Source organism: Budorcas taxicolor, chromosome 23 (genome assembly GCF_023091745.1).
Source record: "Budorcas taxicolor isolate Tak-1 chromosome 23, Takin1.1, whole genome shotgun sequence".
Classification (NCBI taxonomy): domain Eukaryota; kingdom Metazoa; phylum Chordata; class Mammalia; order Artiodactyla; family Bovidae; genus Budorcas; species Budorcas taxicolor.
In genome coordinates, this window is record NC_068932.1 from 15,806,340 (window position 1) to 15,830,083 (window position 23,744).

Here is a 23,744-nt window from a genome sequence, read left to right on the forward strand (position 1 = left end):
AAGAGGGAGAAAAATGTACCTTAATGTTTGTTTGGTGTTTATACTATTGTAAGGTAATATATTTATAAATCAGAAAAAAATGTTCCCTTTGGAAAAATGCTGCTTCATAATATACAGGTTAATATAAAGTTTAAAATGTAAAAATGTGTTAATATAATTGATTAATATTGATAGGTTAACTTTTTTCTTTTACAGCTTTGAATCTTGGTTTGATATCACTAGTCTTTCTGAAACTGCTGAAGATATTATTGCTAAAGAGAGAGAACAGAATGTATTGCATATGCTGCATCAGGTTTTTTGATTTTCTTATTCTGCTTACTGTAGACTCACAGAATAAAAAAGACACCTTCGGAATTACGTATACAGCCTGTTGTAGATTTTGAAAAATGAGCTTCCTGCACCCCAATTTAACTTTCTCTCCTGTCCTTTCCCCTCCCCCAGAGGTCTCATGGTATGATAGCAGAGCTAAGGGGCTTTTTCAGACTTCTGTCGTTTTCATGTGTACTCCTTTTATCCCTAATGGTTACATACTGTTTTTCAGCCAAAAATAAAAATAAGTGATTTTTATGCAGTGTTTGCCAATAATAGTTGCATAATTTACTTACAAACTGTGTGATCCATTCTGCCATTTCATACAGAGTCTATCTATCCTATCTGTCTTTAAACAAATACAGTCTTTCAAAAGTCTCGTAGTTTCTTATGTGGGCCTGAATTTCTTGTCAGTTGTGCTTTGACAATTTTATTCAAAATCTTTCTGAAAAAGTTTTTTTGACTTTCAAGTTTTTTGACTTTGAAGTGAGACAGTACAGAAATCAAAACTAAGAATAATATCCCAAATCACGAATTTTTTTTTCTGATAATTGCATGTAGGTGTATTTGTTTCTGAACTGCTGCCTACAGATACTTTTTTCTTAACCTACTGGTAATGGTCTCTCTGACTCTGGCTAAATTAAAGTCTCCCTGTTCTTGGCTCTATACCTGTGAAGTACTTAAGTACAGAGCCCTAAAAATGAACTTTCTATATGTAAATTTTAAGATAAGGCTGTGAATGATATATAAAGGTTTTCTTTTAAACACCTAAACAGTTTAATAATGGTGTAATTATTGCTTCTCTTTTGTTTTTAAAATGTGGAAATCTCTTGTCATCACAGCTGATAAAAGAATAATTTTAAGTCTGAAGTTTTAAAAGTTACAGAAGGAAACTTTTCAAGTCTACTGGGTCAGTTGTTTTGGTTTTTTACTAATTCAAACCTCACTTTTACAAAATATGGCCTATAACTTCAAGAAGTATAGATACCATCTTATTTTTGCTTTTTAAAATATTCAAGTTATACTAGAGTTTTTGTAAAATTAATAAGTTGTGAACTGTAACAGATAAACACTGTGAGTTTATCATGTGGTGGTCTGGTCCAGAAAATTTCATGGAGATATTTTATATCACTTTTTGAGATGCGATAGTTTCATATAAGAAGAAAGGATAAAATGGTATTTGGGAGAGTATTCCTTGAAAATACAGAAATGTTTGATATTTACATATATTTATTCATGTTTAAATTTTAGATTTTAACACCTTTCTTACTGAGAAGACTAAAATCTGATGTTGCCCTTGAAGTTCCTCCTAAACGAGAAGTAGTTGTTTATGCACCACTTTCAAAGAAACAAGAGATCTTTTACACAGCCATTGTGAACCGTACAATTGCAAACATGTTTGGATCCAGTGAGGTAGTGTGGACTTGAAATAACCTGTAAATGACAATTTTCATGGTTCTTAATATAAGGCTTATATTTCATGGTCTTAATATAAGGCTCATCGCATTTTCATGACTTTTTACAATAAGGCTCATTACCTGTTTTCATGACTTGTTGAGGGTGAATTTCTAATTGGAGTATAAGGCATCAGGCCAATAGCAAAAATTGTCTAAAGTTCAAGTGTTGGTTTCTACAATAACTGCTTTATAGTCATCTGAAATACTGTGTGGGAATGAACTTGAAAATAAATTTGAACAAGCACACAGTATACTAAGGCTTGCCAACTAGACCAGTCGCCTCAAATATATAATCCCTTTACAGGAGATTGTTGGTAGCCAAAAACTGAAATAAAATCCTCTATCTGGAAGAAAGATCTCTTTTAGTCACCCGTCATATTATAAGAAGTTGAATTGGAATGTGATTATCTTACAACTGGAGATCAGGAGACCCTTAAATTTTAAGACATCCAGATTTTTGACTGTTTGCCAGGGACCTGCTTGTTTCTTTTTAAAGCACTTAGGGTTATGCATCTTTGTTTTGTACAGTCATTAGGCCACTTTTATTTTAATTAAAGGAATCAAAGGACTCTCTGGCTTTTTAGCTGTTAGAAAATTAAACTAGTTGTCTATTGGGAGGAATTTCATTGCTATATTATACCAATCCAAAGAAATACCCTCTGTAATGATACACGGGGTTTTATTTCAGCCCAAACCTATTAAATTCCTTTATATAAATTCAGAAGTTTTATCTATCATTTTTTTCCATTGTGATATGAATGCATTAACTCTGAAACTAGATATGGGCATCAGTGTTAAAATAATGAAGTCTTACAGGAAAACATTTACATTTGGCTATAGTTTATGGATCTTTGGTTTTGCACGTTTGAAAATTATGAAACTCGATGAAACACAGACTTTTTTTTTAATATCTTAAAACACTTCGTGCATAAAAATATTATGCCCTACTTTGTATATATAGAATTTAAGGGTATGCTTTTTAAACATATTTCTTTAACTTGTTCTATTACAGAAAGAAACAGTTGAGCTGAGTCCCACTGGACGACCAAAACGCCGAACTAGAAAGTCAGTAGATTACAGCAAAATAGATGATTTCCCTAATGAATTAGAAAAACTGATCAGCCAGATACAGCCAGAGGTAGACCGAGAAAGGTGTGAGTTTAAAAACAGATTTTTAAAAAGTATTCTTTAAACTGTATTGTTTTTTTTTAAAATTTCTTGTATTCATGGATTATACATTTTGGGCAGAACTATTGTGGAAACAAGTGTCCCTATAGAATCTGAAGTTAATCTGAAGTTGCAGAACATAATGATGCTACTTCGAAAATGCTGTAACCATCCATATTTGATTGAGTACCCTATAGATCCAGTTACACAAGAGTTTAAGGTAAATACTATTTAATAATATACTATTTTGATTTCTGTGACTTTTTTATGTCATGTAAAAGTGTCATTTTGTTATTATTTGCAGTAAATACTTTGCTGTTTGTCATGAAGATTGTAATCCTCTTAGTAAGTAGAGATGATAGTCTTCTCCCCCCAGATAAAGGTTGTTTTCTATATGTAAGCTAACATTTTGTTTATATGTTTTATATAAATAGCTAAGAATCCTCCTAAATTTAGAGTGACATTAGAAATACAAGTTTTTTTAGTAATCAGTTGGCTTCTACTCCATGTTTTACTTACTGTCTATTTTAGAGGTTGTTGTCACCTTTTCAGTATTCCTTTAGTTAGCATTCAGCTTGTCAAAGTCAGTCTGACGGCTCATTGCTTAAATTTCAACAAATAGCCACAGAAGAGAACAAAAAGTTGATGCTGAGTTGCAGACTCCCAGATTAAATGAATGAAATTGGTCTCTTGGGTGGTTGATGGGAAGACAGCATATATTAAGTGACATCCGTTCTCAGTAACTCTAAATAACCGTATTTTAGAGTAGGTTCCTCATCCTTAGCATATTGATATTTGGGGCCAGATAATTCTTTGTTAAGGAGATACCGTCTTGTGGGCTAGGCCAGTTGTCCAGCATCCGTAGCCTTTAGCCACCAGATGGCACAGTAATTCCCCTTTCCCAGCTGTGTCAACCTAAAGTATATTTCAGGCACTGCCCAGTATACCCTGAGGGTGGAGGGCAAATTTGCCCCAATTAAGAACGACTGCTTTAAAGCTTTTCATTGAACAAGGAAGAAGATAATCTCTGGAGGGTATTGATATTTCACTTAAACTATAGTTTGTATCTTGTGAAATCATTGATTTTAAATTCTGGAGTATATCTTTCCTTGAGAACTATCTCCTGATAAAAAAGGTCAAATAACAAAGTTAGTTTAAAAGGTAATTATTTGTCATTGAAAACTTAAACCTGTAAACACGGTTTTTATTTTGACAAAAACAGATTATTACTTGTTGTGACTACTTTTTCTGTTTTTTTTTTCCTTTCTTTGCTCAAGATTGATGAAGAGCTGGTAACAAATTCTGGCAAATTCTTAATTTTGGATCGAATGCTGCCAGAACTAAAAACCAGAGGTCACAAGGTGTGGTACTTTTGATTGGGTTTTTGGCTATATAATTATTTTTTGTTAGTAAGTATAGATACTAAGGTATATTTAAATTTTAGGTGCTGCTTTTTTCACAAATGACAAGAATGTTGGACATTTTGATGGATTACTGTCACTTTAGAAGTTTCAACTTTAGCAGGCTTGATGGATCCATGTCATATTCAGAGAGAGAAAAAAATGTAAGACTGCTTATGTCATACATACTTAATTCTTTGTAACTCCTTTCTTGATTGCTGAAGTAATGTTCAATAGACCTAGGGACTTCCTGGTGGTCCAGTGGTTAAGACTGTGCTTCCACTGCAGAGAGCACAAGGTTGGGTCTCTGGCTAAGCAAATGGGATCCCACATGCCCTGTGGCACAACCAAAAAATAAAAATAGAAAGACTTACATCCTAGGGCCTCTGGCTTATTGCCACAACCTGGGCAATAGGCATGATTATTTTGTTTCATGGGAGATGAATCTGATAGTTTTATCTCTTTTGCACCAAATTGGCCTTTTCAGCTTCATGGCTTCTGCTGCTGTGCTGCTGCTAAGTCGCTTCAGGGGCTGTCAGTATTTAATTATCCCACATCAGAAGTCCTGTAGATGCTTGAGAACTATACTCAGCTTGAAGAATGCTGGCTTATATCCCATGGCACACCACTGCTTTCCCCCTCCTTTGCTGATAAACAGATGGTGATAAGATAGCTACTTACTAGTCAGTTTTTTATCCACATTCCAGGAAGGAGCAGTTTCTTTCTTAATTCCTTATGTTTACATCCCTTTTTCTTTTAGATACACAGCTTCAACACAGATCCAGATGTGTTTATCTTTTTAGTGAGTACCCGAGCTGGTGGCCTGGGCATTAATTTGACTGCAGCAGATACTGTTATCATTTATGATAGTGATTGGGTAAGTTGGAAGTGTAGCAATAGACAGATTGTATTTCCATTCTAATCTTTCATTGTATATTTTGCAATTTCATTTACTTATTTTGAAAACATATCCACTATAAGATGAGAATCATTGCTTTGTCAAGTGTTCTGTCTGTAAAGACTTAAACGTATTTTATCACTGAAGTAATGCTTAGAAGCCTAAATTCAGTTAAAGTGAAGAAGTGAAGTCGCTCAGTTGTGTCTGACTCTTTGTGACCTCATGGACTGTAGCCTACCGGACTCCTCCATCCATGGGATTTTCCAGGCAAGAATACTGGAGTGGGTTGCCATTTCCTTCTCTAGGGGAACTTCCTGACCCAGGGATCGAACCCGGGTCTCCCGCATTGTAGGCAGATGCTTTACCGTCTGAGCCACAAGGGGAGCCCAAGTTGAGTTAAGGCACTGTTTAAAAGATTCTGGCTGGGTCATCCTTGTTGACTCTGCCCACATAGTATGAGTTTAACTAATTTTAACCTTAAACTGTTAAATGTTTTTCTTTTTAACTTTTAAAGAACCCCCAGTCTGATCTTCAGGCCCAGGATAGATGTCATAGAATTGGTCAGACAAGGCCAGTTGTTGTATATCGTCTTGTTACAGCAAATACTATTGATCAGAAAATTGTGGAAAGAGCAGCTGCTAAAAGAAAACTGGAAAAATTGATCATCCACAAAAGTAAATAATATTTTGTCGTACTTTTTTGCTTCAGTTGTCTATTGTGTGTTGTGAGTTTTGTTGTTGTTACTTTCTTTATAAGAGAAATCAGTGCAGGATTTAAATAGGCAGTGGGGAATTGGAAGCTGTATGTACTTTTAAAGTATCTTATCTTAAAGTCTGAAGTCTGTCATGGCACTTTGACATGATGTTACTGATTCTCTTTAAAAGAAGTTTTATTGAAGTATAGTTGATTTCTAATATGTTTCAGGTATACAGCATAGTAATTAACAATTTTTATATATTTTACTCCATTTAAAGTTATTGAAAAATAATGACTTGACTGCCCCTTCCCTTCTCCCCACTAACCACTGGTTCTCCATATTTGTGCGTCTGTTTTCTTGTTTGATTTTTTGGATTCCACATATAAGTTTTAGCATGCAGCATTTGTCTTTCTGTCCTTTTTCACTAATCGTAATACCCTCTAGGTTCATCCATGTTTCGAATGGCAGAATTTCTTTTTTTTTATGATAACTAATATTCCATTTTGTATTCTTCCTTATTCATTCATCAGTTGAACACTTGGGTTGCTTCCATACTTGGCTATCATAAATAATCCTTCTATGAACATTGGGATGCATGTATCTTTTCAAATTAGTATTTTTGTTTTCTTCAGATACATACCCAGGAATAGAATTGCTGGATCATATGGTATTGAGATGGCCAAAGAGTTCATTCTGGTTTTTTGTAACTATCTTACAGGGTGGGATGGATTAAAAGATTGGGACTGACATATATACACTATTATATATCTAGGTAACTAATGAGAAATGACTATCTAACTTAGTGCTATGTGGTGCCCTAAATGGGAAGGAAATCCAAAAAAGAGGGGACCTATGTATATATACAGCTGATTGACCTTGCTCTACAGCAAAAGCTTAACACAACATTGTAAAGCAACTATTATAATTAATAATTGATAACTAAGTCACTCAGTCGTGTCCGACTCTTTGCGACCCTGTGGACTGGAGTCTACCAGGCTTCTCCGTCCATGTGATTCTCCAGGCAAGAATACTGGAGTGGGTTACCATTTCCTTCTCCAGGGGATCTTACCGACCCAGGGATTGAACCTGGGTCTCCCGCATTGGAGGCAGATGCTTTAACCGCTGAGACTATACTCCAGTTTAAAAAAAGATTAAAGGTATATTAAAGTAGTGCTACAATAAAATTACTTACTTTGCTGAGCCCCCACTATTTAAAAAATATTTGATTCCAGTATACCTACCCTTTTCATAGTTTCAATAATAGAATATTAAAAACACAGCAATTTTTTTATCTAGAAAAGATTTTGAGAAATAGGGAAAGTGATGTGGGTGAGGCACTGGCATTTTATGTTCTATTCCCTGAGAGTCCTTGCAGTCCTGCTTTTGTTTATTCAATATAAAATTCTGTTTGGGCAAATGACTTGCTGGCTGCCTTACAAAAAATTGAAAATCATCTTATGTACATTTTGAAGCATAGAGAAATCATAATAATGTTGAAAATCACTGACAATTTATGCTGCTTTTCTACTCACAAAAACTTTCTCCAGTGTATTTGATTTTGAGAGAAATAATGGATTAGGTTTTAGACATCTTTAATTTGACTTGATGGAGCATTCAGATTGTAGTTAGAATTTCCGTTGAAGGAAAAAGGTGCTTGGTCCAAGTAAGATTTTGTGCAGATTAAAGTTTTTTCACCTATGCTGCTTTTAGAGATTTGAATGATGAAATAAATTGTATTTTGTTTATTGTATTTGGTTTAAATTGTGTGTGCTGTGTGCTTAGTTACTCAGTTGTGTCTGATTTTTTGTGACCCCATGGACCATACAGGCTAGGTTCCTCTGTTCATGGGGGTTCTCCAGGCAGGAATACTGGATGGGTTCCCATGTCCTCCTCCAGGGGACCTTCCCAACCGAGGGATCAAACACAGGTCTCCCTCATTACAGGTGAATTCTTTACCAGCTGAGCCGCCAGGGAAACTCAAGAATACTGGGGTGGGTAGTCTATCCCTTCTCTAGGGGAACTTCCCAACCCAGGAATCAAACCGGGGTCTCCTGCATTGCAGGCGGATTCTTTACCAGCTGAGCTACCAGGGGATTTTAAATTAGGTACAGTTTATAGTTTTATTTTCCCAAGTTTCATTTTTAGTAATTTTAGAGATTAATTCTTGAGAACAAGTTGAAAATAATTTTTTAAATGCTGGCAATATTTTATTGAGGTGTAATACATACACAGTAAAATTCCAAGCTAAGTGTATGGCTTGATGTCTCTAACAAGTTATACTCAAATAATTGTCATCCATATCAAGGTAACATTTCTGTTTTCTAAGAAAGTTTCCCTTTCCAGTATTTCCCAGACTCTTGCTCCTTACTAGAAGGCAGTCACTATTGCAGTTTTTGTCACATGGGTTAGTTTTTCCTTTAACTTCACACCTGGATTCATCTGTACATACATATTCTTCTTTTGCCTAAGCTACTTATATATGACGTATTTTGAGATTAATCTCTGTTGTTAAGTCAGAAGTTTGTGATTTTTTTAAATTGTAAAGTAATTCATCCATTCTTTTGTTGATTGATGTTTGATTTACAGATTTTAGTTCTTACGAATAAGGTCCTCTTGTTACAAGTATTAATGAACATGTGTGTTTATTTGTGCTTTGTCTTAGGGTGGGTATAGGTTTACCTATAGAAAACTACCAGACTTTACCCAAGTGGACATACCACTTTACTCCCACCTGCAAAGAATGAGAACTGCAGTTGCTTTTCTTTTTTTACCAACACTGGGTTTGTCTGTCCTTTTTATTTAATGTAGGGTATTCTGATGGTTTGTAATGTATTATATTTTGGTTTTAAAAGCAATTTTGAGTGTTTTTAATTTTTTGTAACTTTTTTTCAGATCATTTCAAAGGTGGTCAGTCTGGATTAAATCAATCTAAGAACTTTTTAGACCCCAAGGAATTAATGGAATTATTAAAATCAAGAGATTATGAAAGGTGAGGTTGTTTTTACTTTCGAAAAATGTAATTGATAGTTTTGATTTATCCTATAGACCTGAATATTTTGTTTTCTTATAGGGAAGTAAAAGGATCAAGAGAGAAAGTCATTAGTGATAAAGATCTGGAGTTGCTGTTAGATCGAAGTGATCTTCTTGGTAAGTATCTCTTATGGTTTTACTTACTATTTTTATGGAAACTTTGAAACATATACATAAGTAGAGAGAAGTATAATATACCCCTGTGTATAACTCATTCTGCCCTAATAGTTTACAACATTTGGCCAATTTTGTTTCATTGCCATTTTCTTTGATCAGAATGTTAAATTCATGCCATAGCCACTTTTAGGCGTCTTTTATTGAGAAGAACATGTTTTTAAATATCGTCACTATGTCATTCTTACATTTGAGAGAGTTGGCCCTAAAATTTTAATAGCAGCTAATACCCAGTTCATATCCAAATTTCTCCACTTGTGCCAATCTTTTTACAGTTTGAATCACGATCCAAATTCCATTGTTCTTGCTATCTTTTTTCTTCTCTATCACTTTCCTCCTCACTTTTGTTATTCCATGCTGTCGATTTGTTGGAGAAACTGGGTTATTTGTCCAGTGAAACGACATTCTGCAATTCTGCATTCCAGAATTGGCCAACTTCTCCCTCTCATTGTTCTTTGACTTGTTCCTCAATCTGCTTATTTTCTGTGAAGTGGTAAATAGCTGTGAAAATAGCTCTACTGGCTTAATAAGATCCAAGTTCCGTATTTTAGGAATACCAGTGCTTTATTCTCATTTTAAATCATATAAAGAGATGCATCAGGTCTGGGTTTCTTATTTTTAGTTAGCTAAGATTAAGATTAATCAGCTGATTCAGGCTGATCTTCATGTAGTATTCTGTTCTTCTATTTAGCCTGATTTTTTTTTGCATTTATTTATTATGGTTTAGAACCATTATTTTTTTGAGCATTAAAATGCTGATTTTCTAATTCTTTCATTCCTTTATTAGCTGGAATTAGTCTATTATAACTTTCCCATATAAATTATCTGGTTACCCTGAGATACAATCTATATAAGCAAGATAGGGCTTCCCTGGTAAGTCAGTTGGTAAAGAATCTGCCTGTAGTGCAGGAGACCCGGGTTTGATCCCTGGGTCAGGAAGATCCCCTGGAGAAGGAAATAGCAACCCACTCTAGTAATCTTGCCTGGAAAATCCTATGGGGGATCCTGGCGGGCTGCAGTCCCTGGGGCTGCAAGATAAATTGCTTCTTTTATGTATAAATTGTAAGAATAATGAGTCGATGCCTACAAATGGTGATCATAAGTTATTTTGAATACAAATAAATATTAAACTCATCCTTTCCTACTCATTCTGTAACATGAGTATCTATGCTCTTGATTATTTATGTATATTATATCTCCACAGTGGAAATAAATAATGGTATCTTTTCCTAATTGTGTTCAGCAGTGTTACATTAATAGCTTGCTATTGGTGATCAGGCATAGAAACAGGAAAAAGATAAACTACAGCCCTTTTTGGGGAATAGGGAGTCTGTTGTTAAACACCAGTACACCACAGGGTATAGCATCATGATATTTTCAAGTTGAGAGAATTCTTTATATATTCTGGACACAAATCCTTTATCAGATACATGTTTTGCAAATATTTTCTCCCAGTCTGTAGTTTATCTTTATACTTCCTTTGTGTCTCTTAAAGAGCAGAAGGAAAATTTTTGATGAAGTTACATTTATCTTTTTGTTGTTATTACTCGCAATTTTGATGTTGTGTCTAATCTTTGCCTAGTAAAGTTGTGATTTTTTTTTTTCCTTCTTTTTAACTAAAAAAAATTTTTTGGCCACACCACATGGCATGTGGGATCTAGTTTCCTGACTGGGGACTGACCCACCCCCCTTGCACTGGTAGCGTGGAGTCTTAACCACTGGATCACTAAGGAAGTCTGATGTTTTAAGAGTTTTATAGTCTCATATTTGAGTTAATTTTTGTGTAGGGTATAAGGCAAGGGTCTTAATTCATTTTTTTGCACATTGTCCAATTGTCTCAGCCCAATTTATTGAAGATTATTATTTCCCTTTTGAATTGCCATGGCACCTTTGTTGGAAATTTGTTGATCATAAATGTGAAGGGTTTTTTCTATACTCTCAGTTCTCTCCTATTCCTGTTAATCTGTTTGTTAATCCTGTGCCAGTACCACACTGTCTTGATTATTGTTTTATGGTGAGTTTTGAAATTGTGAAGAGTGAATCTTCCAGTTTTGTTCTTTATTTTCAAGTTGGTTTTAGCTGTTCTGAGTTCTTTGCATGTTTATGTGAATTTTAATTTTCATATAGTACAGGAAAAAATGAGATAAAGATAAACCATTATGGCCAAAGCTTAAATATATTATCAAATAAACAGCAGCAGCATAGAAGGCATACAAGGATAGGGTAACATCTGAAAATATTAATTGACATTAACTGAATAAAAAAGAACTAGATTCTGAAAAGCCACTTGACATGCCATCATAATCAACCTCATAATTCTGAAATATGACAAAGAAAATGTTCTTAATCTGAAAAAATGCATTCATTTAGTAAATTACTATGAAAATCAAGAACAGTTGAGTGTTAACAGCTGTCACTCCCACTGTAGATTATAAAACATAATGCAAGGTACAAGAAAGTCTTAACTAATGCTGTAAGATAATAAAAATAGGAATAATTGGTTTCATTATACTACTTTTGCAGGTGGTGTAATTATCTCCATAGAAAATCTGAGGGAATCTAAAAGTTAGAATTCAAAAAGTTTGCTATAAATTAATAGTATGTGTATTAGCAGTAATTATTTAGAAAATTAGATATTTACAACAGCTACTAAACTAACATACCTAGAATTAAATATAATAATTTCTTTAAGACCTTTATAGAGAATCTATGAAACATCCAAGGACAATAAGAGGACTGAATACATAACAAATTTAACTGTTTTTATGGATACGATTAACTTGTATTCCTTACATTAATCTTCTAGTTAAAATCCATAATATTATGGCTTTTTAAAGAGCTTTGACAGGCTGTTCTTAAAACTAATATGGAATGGTAAAGGACCAAGAGCCAAGACAATTTTGAAGAACAACAGAATAAATCAGGTACTAAGATTCAATTTAAAAATCATCATAATTAAGGCTGTTGAATTAGCACACAAGGTAAATTTACTGCTGATGTGGCAAATCCAGAAAGTCATCCAAACTTCCATGGAAAAATCAATAAATGATAAGTGTCATTTCAAACCAGAGAGGGGAAATTCCTATTATTCCTTGCAGATACTGCAGGCTGGGTCCCAGAGCACGGAAATAAGCAAATCACACATTTTAAAAAGTTTTTTTCAGTCTTATAAAAGTTACGTTTACACTGTAAAGTAGTCTGTGTGAAGTAAATGTGAAATAACTTTGTCTAAAAAAAACAATATACATACTTTAAAAATACTTTTTGCTAAAAAATGCTAACCATTATCTGAGCCTTCAGCAAGTATAATCTTTTTGGTGAAGGGTTTAAAATACTGTGAGAATTAACCAAAATTGAAGACAGACATGAAGTGAGCAAAAAATGGTTCCGATGCTTGCTCAACATAGGGTTGCAACAAACCTTCAGTTTGTAAATGTAATCAGTAAAACATGGTTGCCAGTTTGTATCAACAATGGTAAATCTCATCATTCAAGAATAAATTCTAGATAAATTAAGTCATCAAAACTTTAAAAGCAAAACATTTAACTTAAAAAATAGGGAAATTTCTGTAGGGTTTTAGGATAGGATACAGAACTCAAACTAAATGAACAGATTAATAGATTTTATTAAAGGCTTCTGCAAAAACAATACCATAAACAGGTAAATGACAGACCACAAATATCTACAGTACATAGCAAACAGGAAATGGTTATCATACATAAAGAACTATCAACAAGAAAACTGAACAACTTAAGAGCAAACAATTACCAGGAATGAAAGAAACAACCATTGAACATAAAAAGATGCTTCAGTCTCCCTGGAAATCCGAGAATGCAGATTAAAACCAGAAGTAATTTCATTTCAGTAGCTATCATGTTGACAAAAACATAAAAGATTACAAATTAGCTATGGGAGTATAAAGATATATTTTCATGGTGTTTTGTGTTCCTGCTTTTAAACTAACCATAATTGGGCTTTAAAAAAATACATGTATATATATATATATATCTGAGAATATAATTCACATTGGTGTTGTTTATTGCTAGGTATATCTTAAATTCAGCAGAAGTGATTTTGATTAGCAAACTGGTGTTTCCGTTTGTTCCCTGGAGGCCAGTTCTCGTTTTAATAAGAGATTTTAAGTTCTTACACTTTTTTTTTTGAATACCTGTTTATTTATTTTTCTCTTAGATCAAATGAATGCCTCAGGACCAGTTAAAGAGAAGATGGGGATTTTCAAGATACTAGAAAATTCTGAAGATTCTAGTTCTGAATGTTTGTTTTAAATTGGAGCTAAAAGAATGTCTTCAAAAAGTTCTTGTTCACATCTACTGATCTGTATTGGTGTTAAAATCCACATTTTTCACTCTACTTTGATTATATCAGTTTATATAATATAACTGTACCATTGCATAATTTTTGAACCTTATTAAGAGCAAATACATATATTAAGAGTAAATTTAGATTTTCAGTTAATTTTTCAGGTTCGGTAGTACTCTTGGGTACAGGCTGATGTGTGCTTAACCACTGCCAGATTTATACAGTCTTCCTGTGGAAGTTTAATGTTTTTCCCCCACCCACCTTTTTAGCAGTACAGGTCATGGGTTTTTGGTACTTCAGTTATGGAGTAGACTTTGGATGGGGGAAAGACTGGGATGATACTGTGCATTGTTTAAATAAGAAACAGTTTGATTTTTAGGGTCTATTTCTATAAAATGGTTTGCCAAATAAATATTTGTTATAAGATGATCTCATCAGATTATTTTTTCAGATAAATAATGGCTCAGGTGAAATAACGCCAAAAGTCTTGACTGCTATTTCGATTTATCAGTACTTTACACATATGTCATATATATAAAGATTTCAACTGGACACTGGGTCAATGCAGAGAAGGCTTTGGCAGAAATTACAGGTTCTTGACAAAAGAAATTGGTTCTAGAAATTGGAAGTGGCAGGGTACCAGGCAAAACAGGAACAGAAAAAGAGAGAAGAGACCCTGAAAATTATAGCAGGAAGGGGTTAAAATAAGACTTAGGAATATAAGTAACACAGGATCCATAACAGAGGAGCATAGAGGCCAAGGTGGGAATCATTTAGGCCCTATGTGTATACGAAACTGATGAAGAGAAATACTGAATGCTGCCTGAAGCACACATTCCTGTGTAGGTTGTTACTCTTAGTGCCATGCATATTCCAATGTAGATCAGATTCTCTTTGCTTTAGGGCAATGGAAGCTAGGTAGGACTCAGAAGAAAGACTATTTTGAGAGAATATTCAGCCAAAGTAAAGAACAGACAACAGAGTGGATTTTCTTTTAAAGTGGAAATGTTTACCAGTCTCTGACGAACTATCATCATAACCTTGGTTGCTTACTCCATTCTCTTACATTCGTCTCAAATGATTATTTCATTTGAGTTTATCTCTGTCCTCGTATTTCTGATACTTCCTCCCTCTGGTCTTGCTCGTCTTCACAGAAAATAAAAACAATCAGAAAAGAACTTCTAAAAGTTGCCACCGTTGCATCTGTAAACCTCCCAGCACTTGCGCCCATATATCCTTTCCTTTTATGGATGTAGTCTGCCCTAGCTAGAGCCAACAGAAACGCCCCATTTCTTGTTTTACAGCAAACTCCTTGAAAAGTCTATATTCAAAAAAAAAAAGAAAAGTATATTCACTGTTGACTTGTTTCACTTCCATTTTTTTTCCTGAATCCATTCCATTCAGATTTTTGAAGTCTCCAGTGACCTCTGAGTCTTTTGAGTCTGACCTCAAAGATCATTTACTTGATCTTTCAGAAGTATTTCATATAGATGTTTAATTTCCACTAACCAGTTTCTGTAGTTCCAAGTTTTTAGCAGACACATTTGTCTGGTTCTTTCTACTTCTCTGGCTCTTTCTCAGTCTCCTTTGCTATTTATTTGACTCATTAGAATCTCCCAAGAGAGCCTGGGACTCCCTTGATGGCTTGTTGCTTTAAATACCAACTATATATTAAATGGGTTTCCCTGGTGGGCCTGCAATGTGGGAGACCTGGTTTCAATCCCTGGGTTGAGAATATCCCCTGGAGCAGGACATGGCAACCCACTCCAGTATTCTTGCCTGGAGCATCACCGTATACAGGAGCCTGGTGGGCTACAGGCCATGAGGTCATAAAGAGTTGGACACGACTGAGTGACTAAGCACAGCACATGTGTTAAATGGCAGCTTTGTAGTGGTGACTCCGATTATATCTCCAGCCAGAATCTTCTGAACTCGCTTCCAACTGCCTACTTCACATTTTTACTTGGTTGCCTGATAAACTATCCCAATCTGAACTTAATGAACTTGTTATCCAGCCTCTTAAAAATATTACCATTCATGTTGGTTTTTTTCAGCTTCTGAAACCCTGTGTTACCTCTTGTGTTCTCTATTTTGAGATTTTAATGACTAATCATTTTACTGTTACTTTAGTTTCCAGATGTTAGTTTAGGAAGCAAGGGGAACAGATGTATTCATTCCATGATATTGAAACATGTTCCCTGCTTCATCTGTATGAAAAGGTATTCTCAAATCAGGACTTGTCTTCCATCACTTGGTCAAACTGCCATGAAAAACAGTTGATTAGCTTTATTATTCAGTGAGTCATTCTGTATTATGAGGCAGATCCTGAATGTACTGGGAGGTATAGTGAAAGTGGTACTTGAACATTTCCAGGCAAACATGTTTGATGGAATTTTTCAGTAATGTCTTAGCAATTGATTTGTTTAGTCTTAGGACTTTGAAGTAATACATTATGAAAAGCCTGAAATGCAATAATATTTATATTTAAAACATTAAATAAGTGCTTCTAGCTTTAAATTCTATACTCTATTTCAAAACTTAGTTTTGGTTTTGAGCTTTTTAACAATGCTACTTAAGTTTTTATGATTCTATTTGCTGTATTCGTACATCTTCACAAATAGCCTACTATATATTAATACTTTACCGTCAGTTGTGGTTACAAAAATCAAACCCAAGGAATCCTATTTATGAGTGAAGTTGAAGATATCTTTTTGGTCTTTCTTTCTTTGGAATCACTGTTATCACTGGTTTATAACTGCTACATTCAGAGAAGAGGTAACAAAATCTAGAGAAACTTATCTATTACATTTTACATCCCTAGTTTAGGTAATGATTTTAATTCTAAGTGGATTTGATTAAAAGATAAATTTTAAAAGTGAATTATAAAAACAAATTTTTACTTTTTCTCTGAATTTTATTTTTGACTTAGAAGTGGCGAACTAAGCTTAAAATACCACACATTGTAATTAGTCCTGTGGTACATACCTGAGACATGAGTTTGACAACAATGCCAAGCAAATGACAGCCAGATGCAAGAGAAATGCTGACTTTCTAGGTGTTATTTGGTCCCAATATAATTTGAAAGTGTTGATACTTACAGGTATCTGTACTTGATGGTATGGTAGTTGGTGATTCATATGATCTGGAATGTGCTTGTTAGACACTTTGTTTAGATCTGATTGAAGTGAATACACATTGAAAAACTCAAATTCCTGAGCTATGTCCACACGTTCCAATGGGGAGATGCAGCCATAGAGACTAAATCAATTTGTCCATAATTTTTCTTCAGTAAGGTCAATCTACAGATCTGCCCCCAAGACATATCTGTGGGTCTTTTTGTTTTTTAATCTCTTCCTGTGAGATCAGTCCTGGGTGTTCATTGGAAGGACTAATGCTGAAGCTGAAACTCCAATACTTTGGCCACCTGATGCAAAGAGTTGACTCATTGGAAAAGACCCTGATGCTGGGAGGGATTGGGGGCAGGAAGAGAAGGGGACAACAGGATGAGATGGCTGGATGGCATCACCGACTCAATGGAAATGAGTTTGGGTGAGGGAGTTGATGATGGACAGGGAGGCCTGGCGTGCTGCAATTCATGGGGTCACAAAGAGTTGGACACGACTGAGCGACTGAACTGTTAACTATTTTAGATTCCTCTGTCATTGCAATATTTGCTTAAAAGTCACCATCTGAAGGTCTTTGATAGTGGGGGTGATCATGTCAGCTTTCACTCTTCTCTGCAGTATTTCAGGATGTTTACAAAATACTAATATATGCCTGCTTCTTTGTTTTCAGTACTTGGCATCGACACCTACACAATTAACATGCTCAGATGAAGATTTCATTTCTTAGCTTTAAAAAGTTAACTTAAATATAAAATAGCAGTTATTACAGAAGCATGCCAAGTTTCATTTTTACTTTTTATTGAGATATAACATCTCAATAAAGAAATATGCTCAGTTAGGTGTATCCACTGTGTAGGTACCGTCCAGATTAAGATGGAGTGTTTCTTTTCAGAAGGCTGTTTGCCCTCCCCTACCCCAAGATAACCACTCTTCTAGTTTTCATCACCATAGACTAGTTCTACATAGCAAAATCTATGACAGGTATACAAATTAATCAGGTTTGGGAAATGTTAACATTTCTCAGTACCCATGAAAACCTTTGGTGAGAAGAGCAATTACACAGGTTTCTTGACCTTTCCTCTTACTCTGTAACTTTGCTACTGCATTTTTGAGTAAGGATTTTAGTTGCTGCTGTCATTACCAATACTAAGTATTTCTCTGGATACCTGAAAGATATGAATCTCATCTTAATTTTCATCAAATGAGATTGCTGACATAACTACCTGTACTGGGGAACCAGGCACAGACTCATTTGAGAGTGTGGGGTCCAGGAGTCTTTTTTAACTTTACCCTATTTATCTCATCACCAAGGTTCTATCTGCTATGTTCCTATTTTTTTCCATCTTCCAACGAATTATCTTTATACAGTACTAGGGTGCATGACGAGAGATACTGGAATATGGTACTGTTTGGTACAAGACAGGTTTAATCTTTTTGTGGGAGAGAATGGAATTTCACGTTCTGAGTGGACCTGAAGACATGTACCAGCAGTGACAGAGGGAATCAAAATTAATAATTGATCAACTTGTTACTGTTTGGACTTGTTCAGTCACATTCCTCACTCAGATGTGTGAGTGGTTGACTCCTTGCAGCTGTCAGGCTTACATTTCACTTAAGAATGTTCCTAATCGCCCCTGTTTTCCAGCCCACAAAGAGCCACACTCTTGCCAATCTTCAGCCTCTCATCATCTCAAGATTGGTTACTTAATCTGTTTCTTGATTGTATAAGAGAGCGTGTCAGAAACATGCAGCAGGAATAAAGTTAGAAGAATCCACTGAACACACTGGATAAAGAAATACATTTATATTTAATTCTAGTTTCCTATAATTAAATAAAAATGAAAAACCTCATATTGAACTGGCTTATTTAGTGCTAAACAGAATAGAGGGCTTCCCTGGTAGCTCGGCTGGTAAAGAATCTGCCTGCAATGCAGGAGACCTGGGTTCGAGACCTGGGTTCAATCCCTGGGTTAGGAAGATTCCCTGGAGAAGGGCATGGCAGCCCACTCCAGTGTTCTTACCTGGATAATCCCTATGGACAGAGGAGCCTGGTGGGCTATATAGTCCATGGGGGTTGCAAAGAATTGGACATGACTGAAGACTAAGTACAGTAACATAGCAAACAGAACAGATAAGAAAAACTACTCAGATTCATTAACATCAAAGGCAAAGAGACTTCCAAAACCAGATCACCCACAAAGAAACAAAGATCAGGTAGACAGCAGATGTGTTATTTTAACAGTAAGACTAAAAATTTCAATGTGCTGAAGAAAAAAAAACCCAACCAAGAATCACATCTATTTAAATATGAAGGAACAGTGGTGAAGATCCTTCAAGTTATACAAGTTTTGCTATGCAAAAAGATACAGGGTGACTGGCCCAACGCTGTGCAACAGCCTAATGGAGAGTCCACATTTCTGACATGGTTCTTTTTTTTTTTTTTTAATCATGCTGCATAGCATCTGGGATCTTGGTTCCCATACCAGCAATAGAACCTATGCCCACTGCAGTGTAAGCATGCAAGCTTAACCACTGGACCACCTGGAAGTCCCTGACATGGCTCTTTAGTACCTCACTGAAGCGAAGTGAAAGTCACTCAGTCGTGTCTGACTCTTTGTGATAGTCTATGGAATTCTCCAGACCAGAGTACTGGAGTGGGTAGCCTTTCCCTTCTCCAGGGGATCTTCCCAACCCAGGGACTGAACCCAGATCTCCCGCAGTGCAGGCAGATTTCTTTAGCAGCTGAGCCACAAGGGAAGCTATACCTCACTGAGGATCACCCTAATTCAGTAGTTCAAAATGTAGGCCATTAAAAAAAATTATTTTTATTGAGGTACAGTTGATTTATCAAAAACATGAACAACCCAATCAAAAAAGTGGGCAGAAGATCTAAATAGACCATTTCTCCAAAGAAGACATATAGATGGCCAAAAGGCACATGAAAAAATACTAACCGTCATCAATTAAAGAAATGCAAATCAAAACTGCAATGAGGTATCACCTTCAGTCAGAATCATCAAATGTCTACAAATAATAAATGCTGAAGAGAGTGTGGATATAAAGGAACCCGCCTATAGACTTGGTGGGAATTGGTACAGAATAGAGGATGGTAAGGAGGTTCCCCAAAACATTAAAAATAGAGCTAAAAACATTAAAAATAGAGCTACCATATGATCCTGCCATCCCACTCCTGGGTACCTCTCCAGAAAAAAAAAAAAAAAAAAAAAAACTTGAAAAGATACATGCACTCTCTATGTTCAGGACTATTTACTATAGCCAAGACCTAAATGTCCATGAACAGATGAATGGATAAAGAAGATGTTATGGGCAAAGGATACTGTGTACATAATGCATTTCATGCAGTGTCTGTTAGTTAATGTTCAATAAATGACAGGTTCCATTATCACCATCAGTAGTACATTTTATTTTTATTAATAACAATTTCAATAATGATACCAAAGTTCAGTTCAGTTCAGTCGCTCAGTCATGTCCGACTGTTTGCAACCCCATGAACTGCAGCATGCCAGGCCTCCTGGTCCATCACCAGCTCCTGGAGTCCACCCAAACCCATGTCCATCGAGTCAATGATGCCACCCAACCATCTCATCCTCTGTCGTCCCCTTCTCCTCCTGCCCTCAATCTTTCCCAGCATCAGGGTCTTTTCCAATGACATGGTGCTGAAGTGGAAGAGTCAAAATCCAAACCATAGTCAGAATCTTTCAGCTGTAGTATTATGTCTTGCAAAATACTAAAACAAAATCTCCATTCCTTGGAGAAAGACACTATCTGATTGTTTCTCTGAAGGAGAAAAGGATTCTCTTTCTGCCCAAGTTACACTCCTTTCATTTCTACTATGAATATGTAGCTGCAATTCTGAAGCATCTTCTGCATTTCTGAACTGCAGAACCCACAGAGAAGTTTAAGGAGAGCAATTCTCTTAGTCCACAATGAGTAGATCTTGTTAATTTTGACAATTGATATGGAAATTGGGGGGCAGGGAAGATAAAACAGTCTTTTGGGTTTAGTATATCAGAAAATAACAGATTTGAAATGAGAAGACCAGGATTTCAGTCACTGCTCTGTCCAGGTACACCCTGGATAAGGCAACCTGTCTAAATCTATTAGAGGAAACATTTTCTCTCCAAGTCTGTATAGGACATTGACAAAATGTAAAAGGCCAAAAGGAAAGCCTTGATAAATTACAAAGGATCAGTTGCATAAAGACTGTTTTTGGGCCATAATGAAATAAAGTTAGAAGCTAATAACAAAAGATTTAATGAAATTTAAAAAATATGCTTTGCTAGTATGCAGATTGGAGAAGGAAATGGCAACCCACTCCAGTGTTCTTGCCTGGAGAATCCCAGGGACGGCGGAGCCTGGTGGCCTGCCGTCTCTAGGGTTGCACAGAGTCGGACACGACTGAAGCAGCTTAGCAGCAGCAGCAGTATGCAGATTATTAAGAAATGAATAAATATAACAATTTTAAAAACATACTATGTCAAAATATGTATTGCAGAGTTCAACCTTAATTTAGAGGGAGATTTATTGCGATAGAAATAGATGGGGAAAAAGTGGAAACCGTGACAGATTTTATTTTCTTTGGCTCCATAATCACTGTGGATAGTGACTGCAGCCATGAAATCGAAAGACGCTTGCTCCTTGGAAGAAAAGCCATGACATTAAAAAGCAGAGACATCACTTTCCTGACAAAGGTCCACATAGTCAAAACTCTGGTGTTTCCAGTAGTCGTGTACGGATGTGAGAGTTGGACCATAAAGAAGACTGCTGCTGCTGCTGCTGCTGCTGCTGCTGCTAAGTCACTTCAGTCGTGTCCGACTCCGTGTGACCCCATAGACGGCAGCCCGCTAGGCTCCTCGGTCCCTGGGATTCTCCAGGCAAGAACACGAGTGGGTTGCCATTTCCTTCTCCAGTGCATGAAAGTGAAAAGTGAAAGTGAAGTTGCTCAGTTGTGTCTGACTGAGCACTGAAAAATTGATGCTTTCAAATTGTGATGCTGAGAGTCCCTTGGACAGCAAAGAGATCAAATCAGTCAATCACAAAGGAAGTCAACCCTGAATATTCATTGAAAGGATGGATGCTGAAGCTCCAGTACTTTGGCCACCAGATGTGAAGAGCCAATTCATTGGAAATGACTGTGCTAGGAAAGATTGAGAGGAGGAGAAGGGGTCAACAGAGGATGCGATGGTTGAAGGACATTATCGTCTCAATGGACATGAGTTTAAGCAAACTCCAGGAAATAGTGAAGGACAGAGAAGCCTGGCACGCTGCAGTCCATGGGGGCACAAAGCATGGGACCTGACTTAGCGACCGCACAACAACAACCACCACAACCGTGTGTGTTTGCTGGAGACCTCCTGTTTCAGAGGGACCTTGTTTTCTAAACACAAATGAGACTTGGAAATTTCAGTCTGCCTTTTACAGGCCTCTAGACCCCCTCTAACCTTTGCCTTTGCATCTTTGGGGTTTGTCAGGCTTCCAATCTGTCACGGCCATCTTAGCAGCTCCTGAAAGCCTTCCTGGTTTCTTCTTTCCCATTGTAAGATCTCTCTGTGTGGGCCAAGCTTAATCTTGTCACAACCCCAAATTAGCAAATGTTCCCAGTCTAAATCACTTTGCTGTATTGCAGAAATTAAAACAACAATGGCCAATGCTGTTCAAGACTTCTCTGGAGTTAAAATTCATGTAGTTCTCATTTACCCACTGTTTTCTGGTGTCTTAAAACAAACAAACAAAAAACAAACGACAGGTTCTTTATCTGGCTTTTTCTAGTTATTGCAACAGGAACACTGGGCTGCTGCAACTTATTATATCTTACTTGAAAGGGGAAATCCCATCAGTTTTTAACTTCTCAATGCAGAGCATATTTTCACTATAACAAATCTTAGCTCTTGGATATGCTGTATCCTTTCTGTTCTTTCTAGTGAATCACGGAAGCCGGGGCAGTCTTCCCAAAACACGTGGTACAAAAACATAGCCTTTCAAATGAAAAGATGCCAATTATTGGAGAAATGCAAAAGTACAATGAGGTACCACCTCACACCAGTCAGAATGACCATCATTAGAAAGTCTACAAATAACGAATGCTGGAGAGGGTATGGAGAAAAGGGAACCCTCTTACACTACTGGTAGGAATATAAGTTGGGGCAGCCACTTTGGAAAACAGTATGGAGGTTCCTCCAGAGAAGGCAATGGCACCCCACTCCACCAGGCTCTTGCCTGGAAAATCCCATGGACGGAGGAGCCTGGTAGGCTGCAGTCCATGGGGTTGCTAAGAGTCAGACACCACTGAGCGACTTCACTTTCTCTTTTCACCTTCATGCACTGGAGAAGGAAATGGCAACCCACTCCAGTGTTCTTGCCTGGAGAATCCCAGGGATGGGGGAGCCTGGTGAGCTGCCGTCTACGGGGTCGCACAGAGTCAGACACGACTGAAGCGACTTAGCAGCATGGAGGTTCCTCAGAAAACTAAAAATAGAATTAGCATATCATCCAGCAACCCTGGACATGATATACCCAGAAAAAAACTCATCCCTCCAAAAGATATATACATCTCTGCATTCACAGCAGCACTATTCACAATAGCCAAGACATGGAAACAACCTAAAAGTCCATCAACAGATGAATGGATGAAGAAGATGTGGTACACAGACAATGGACTACTGCTCAGCCATGAAAAAGGACGACATAATGCCATTTGTAGCGATGTGGATGGACCTACAGATTATCATATTAAGTGAAATAAATCAGAAAGAGAAACAAATATCATATAATATCACTTATATGTAGAAAAATCTAACATATGACACAGGGAATTCACTGGCAGTCCAGTGGTGAGAACTCTGCACTTCCACTGCAGGGGAGATGGGTTCAATCCCTGGTTGGGGAACAAAGGTCCTGCAAGCTGTGTGGTGCAGCTGAAAAAGAAAAGACAAATGAATCTATCAGTGAAACAGACTCAAGGACATAGAGGACAGACTTGTGGTTGCCAAGGGGGAAGGGATTGGAAGAGGGACAGACTGGGAGGTCGGGGTGAGCAGATGGAAGTTAATATGCATGGAATGGATAAAGCATCAGGGTCCTACTGTATAGCACAGAGAACTATATTCAGTATCCTATGATTAAACCATAATGGAAAAGTATATAAAA

The 23,744-nt window shown here is 36.5% G+C and overlaps 1 protein-coding gene across 1 annotated transcript in view; it reads left to right on the plus strand.

The window, feature by feature from the left end:
• Positions 1-13,418, plus strand: part of HELLS (helicase, lymphoid specific) — a 34,982-nt gene extending 21,564 nt beyond the window's left edge. The window contains exons 12-22 of the mRNA XM_052660907.1: positions 196-292; positions 1,561-1,722; positions 2,779-2,918; positions 3,015-3,153; positions 4,211-4,294; positions 4,378-4,497; positions 5,094-5,210; positions 5,746-5,905; positions 8,821-8,917; positions 8,999-9,075; positions 13,324-13,418. Of these exons, the coding sequence (XP_052516867.1) occupies positions 196-292; positions 1,561-1,722; positions 2,779-2,918; positions 3,015-3,153; positions 4,211-4,294; positions 4,378-4,497; positions 5,094-5,210; positions 5,746-5,905; positions 8,821-8,917; positions 8,999-9,075; positions 13,324-13,418 (1,288 nt within the window). The remainder of the gene's footprint in view (positions 1-195; positions 293-1,560; positions 1,723-2,778; positions 2,919-3,014; positions 3,154-4,210; positions 4,295-4,377; positions 4,498-5,093; positions 5,211-5,745; positions 5,906-8,820; positions 8,918-8,998; positions 9,076-13,323) is intronic.
• The last annotated feature ends 10,326 nt before the right edge of the window (positions 13,419-23,744 follow it).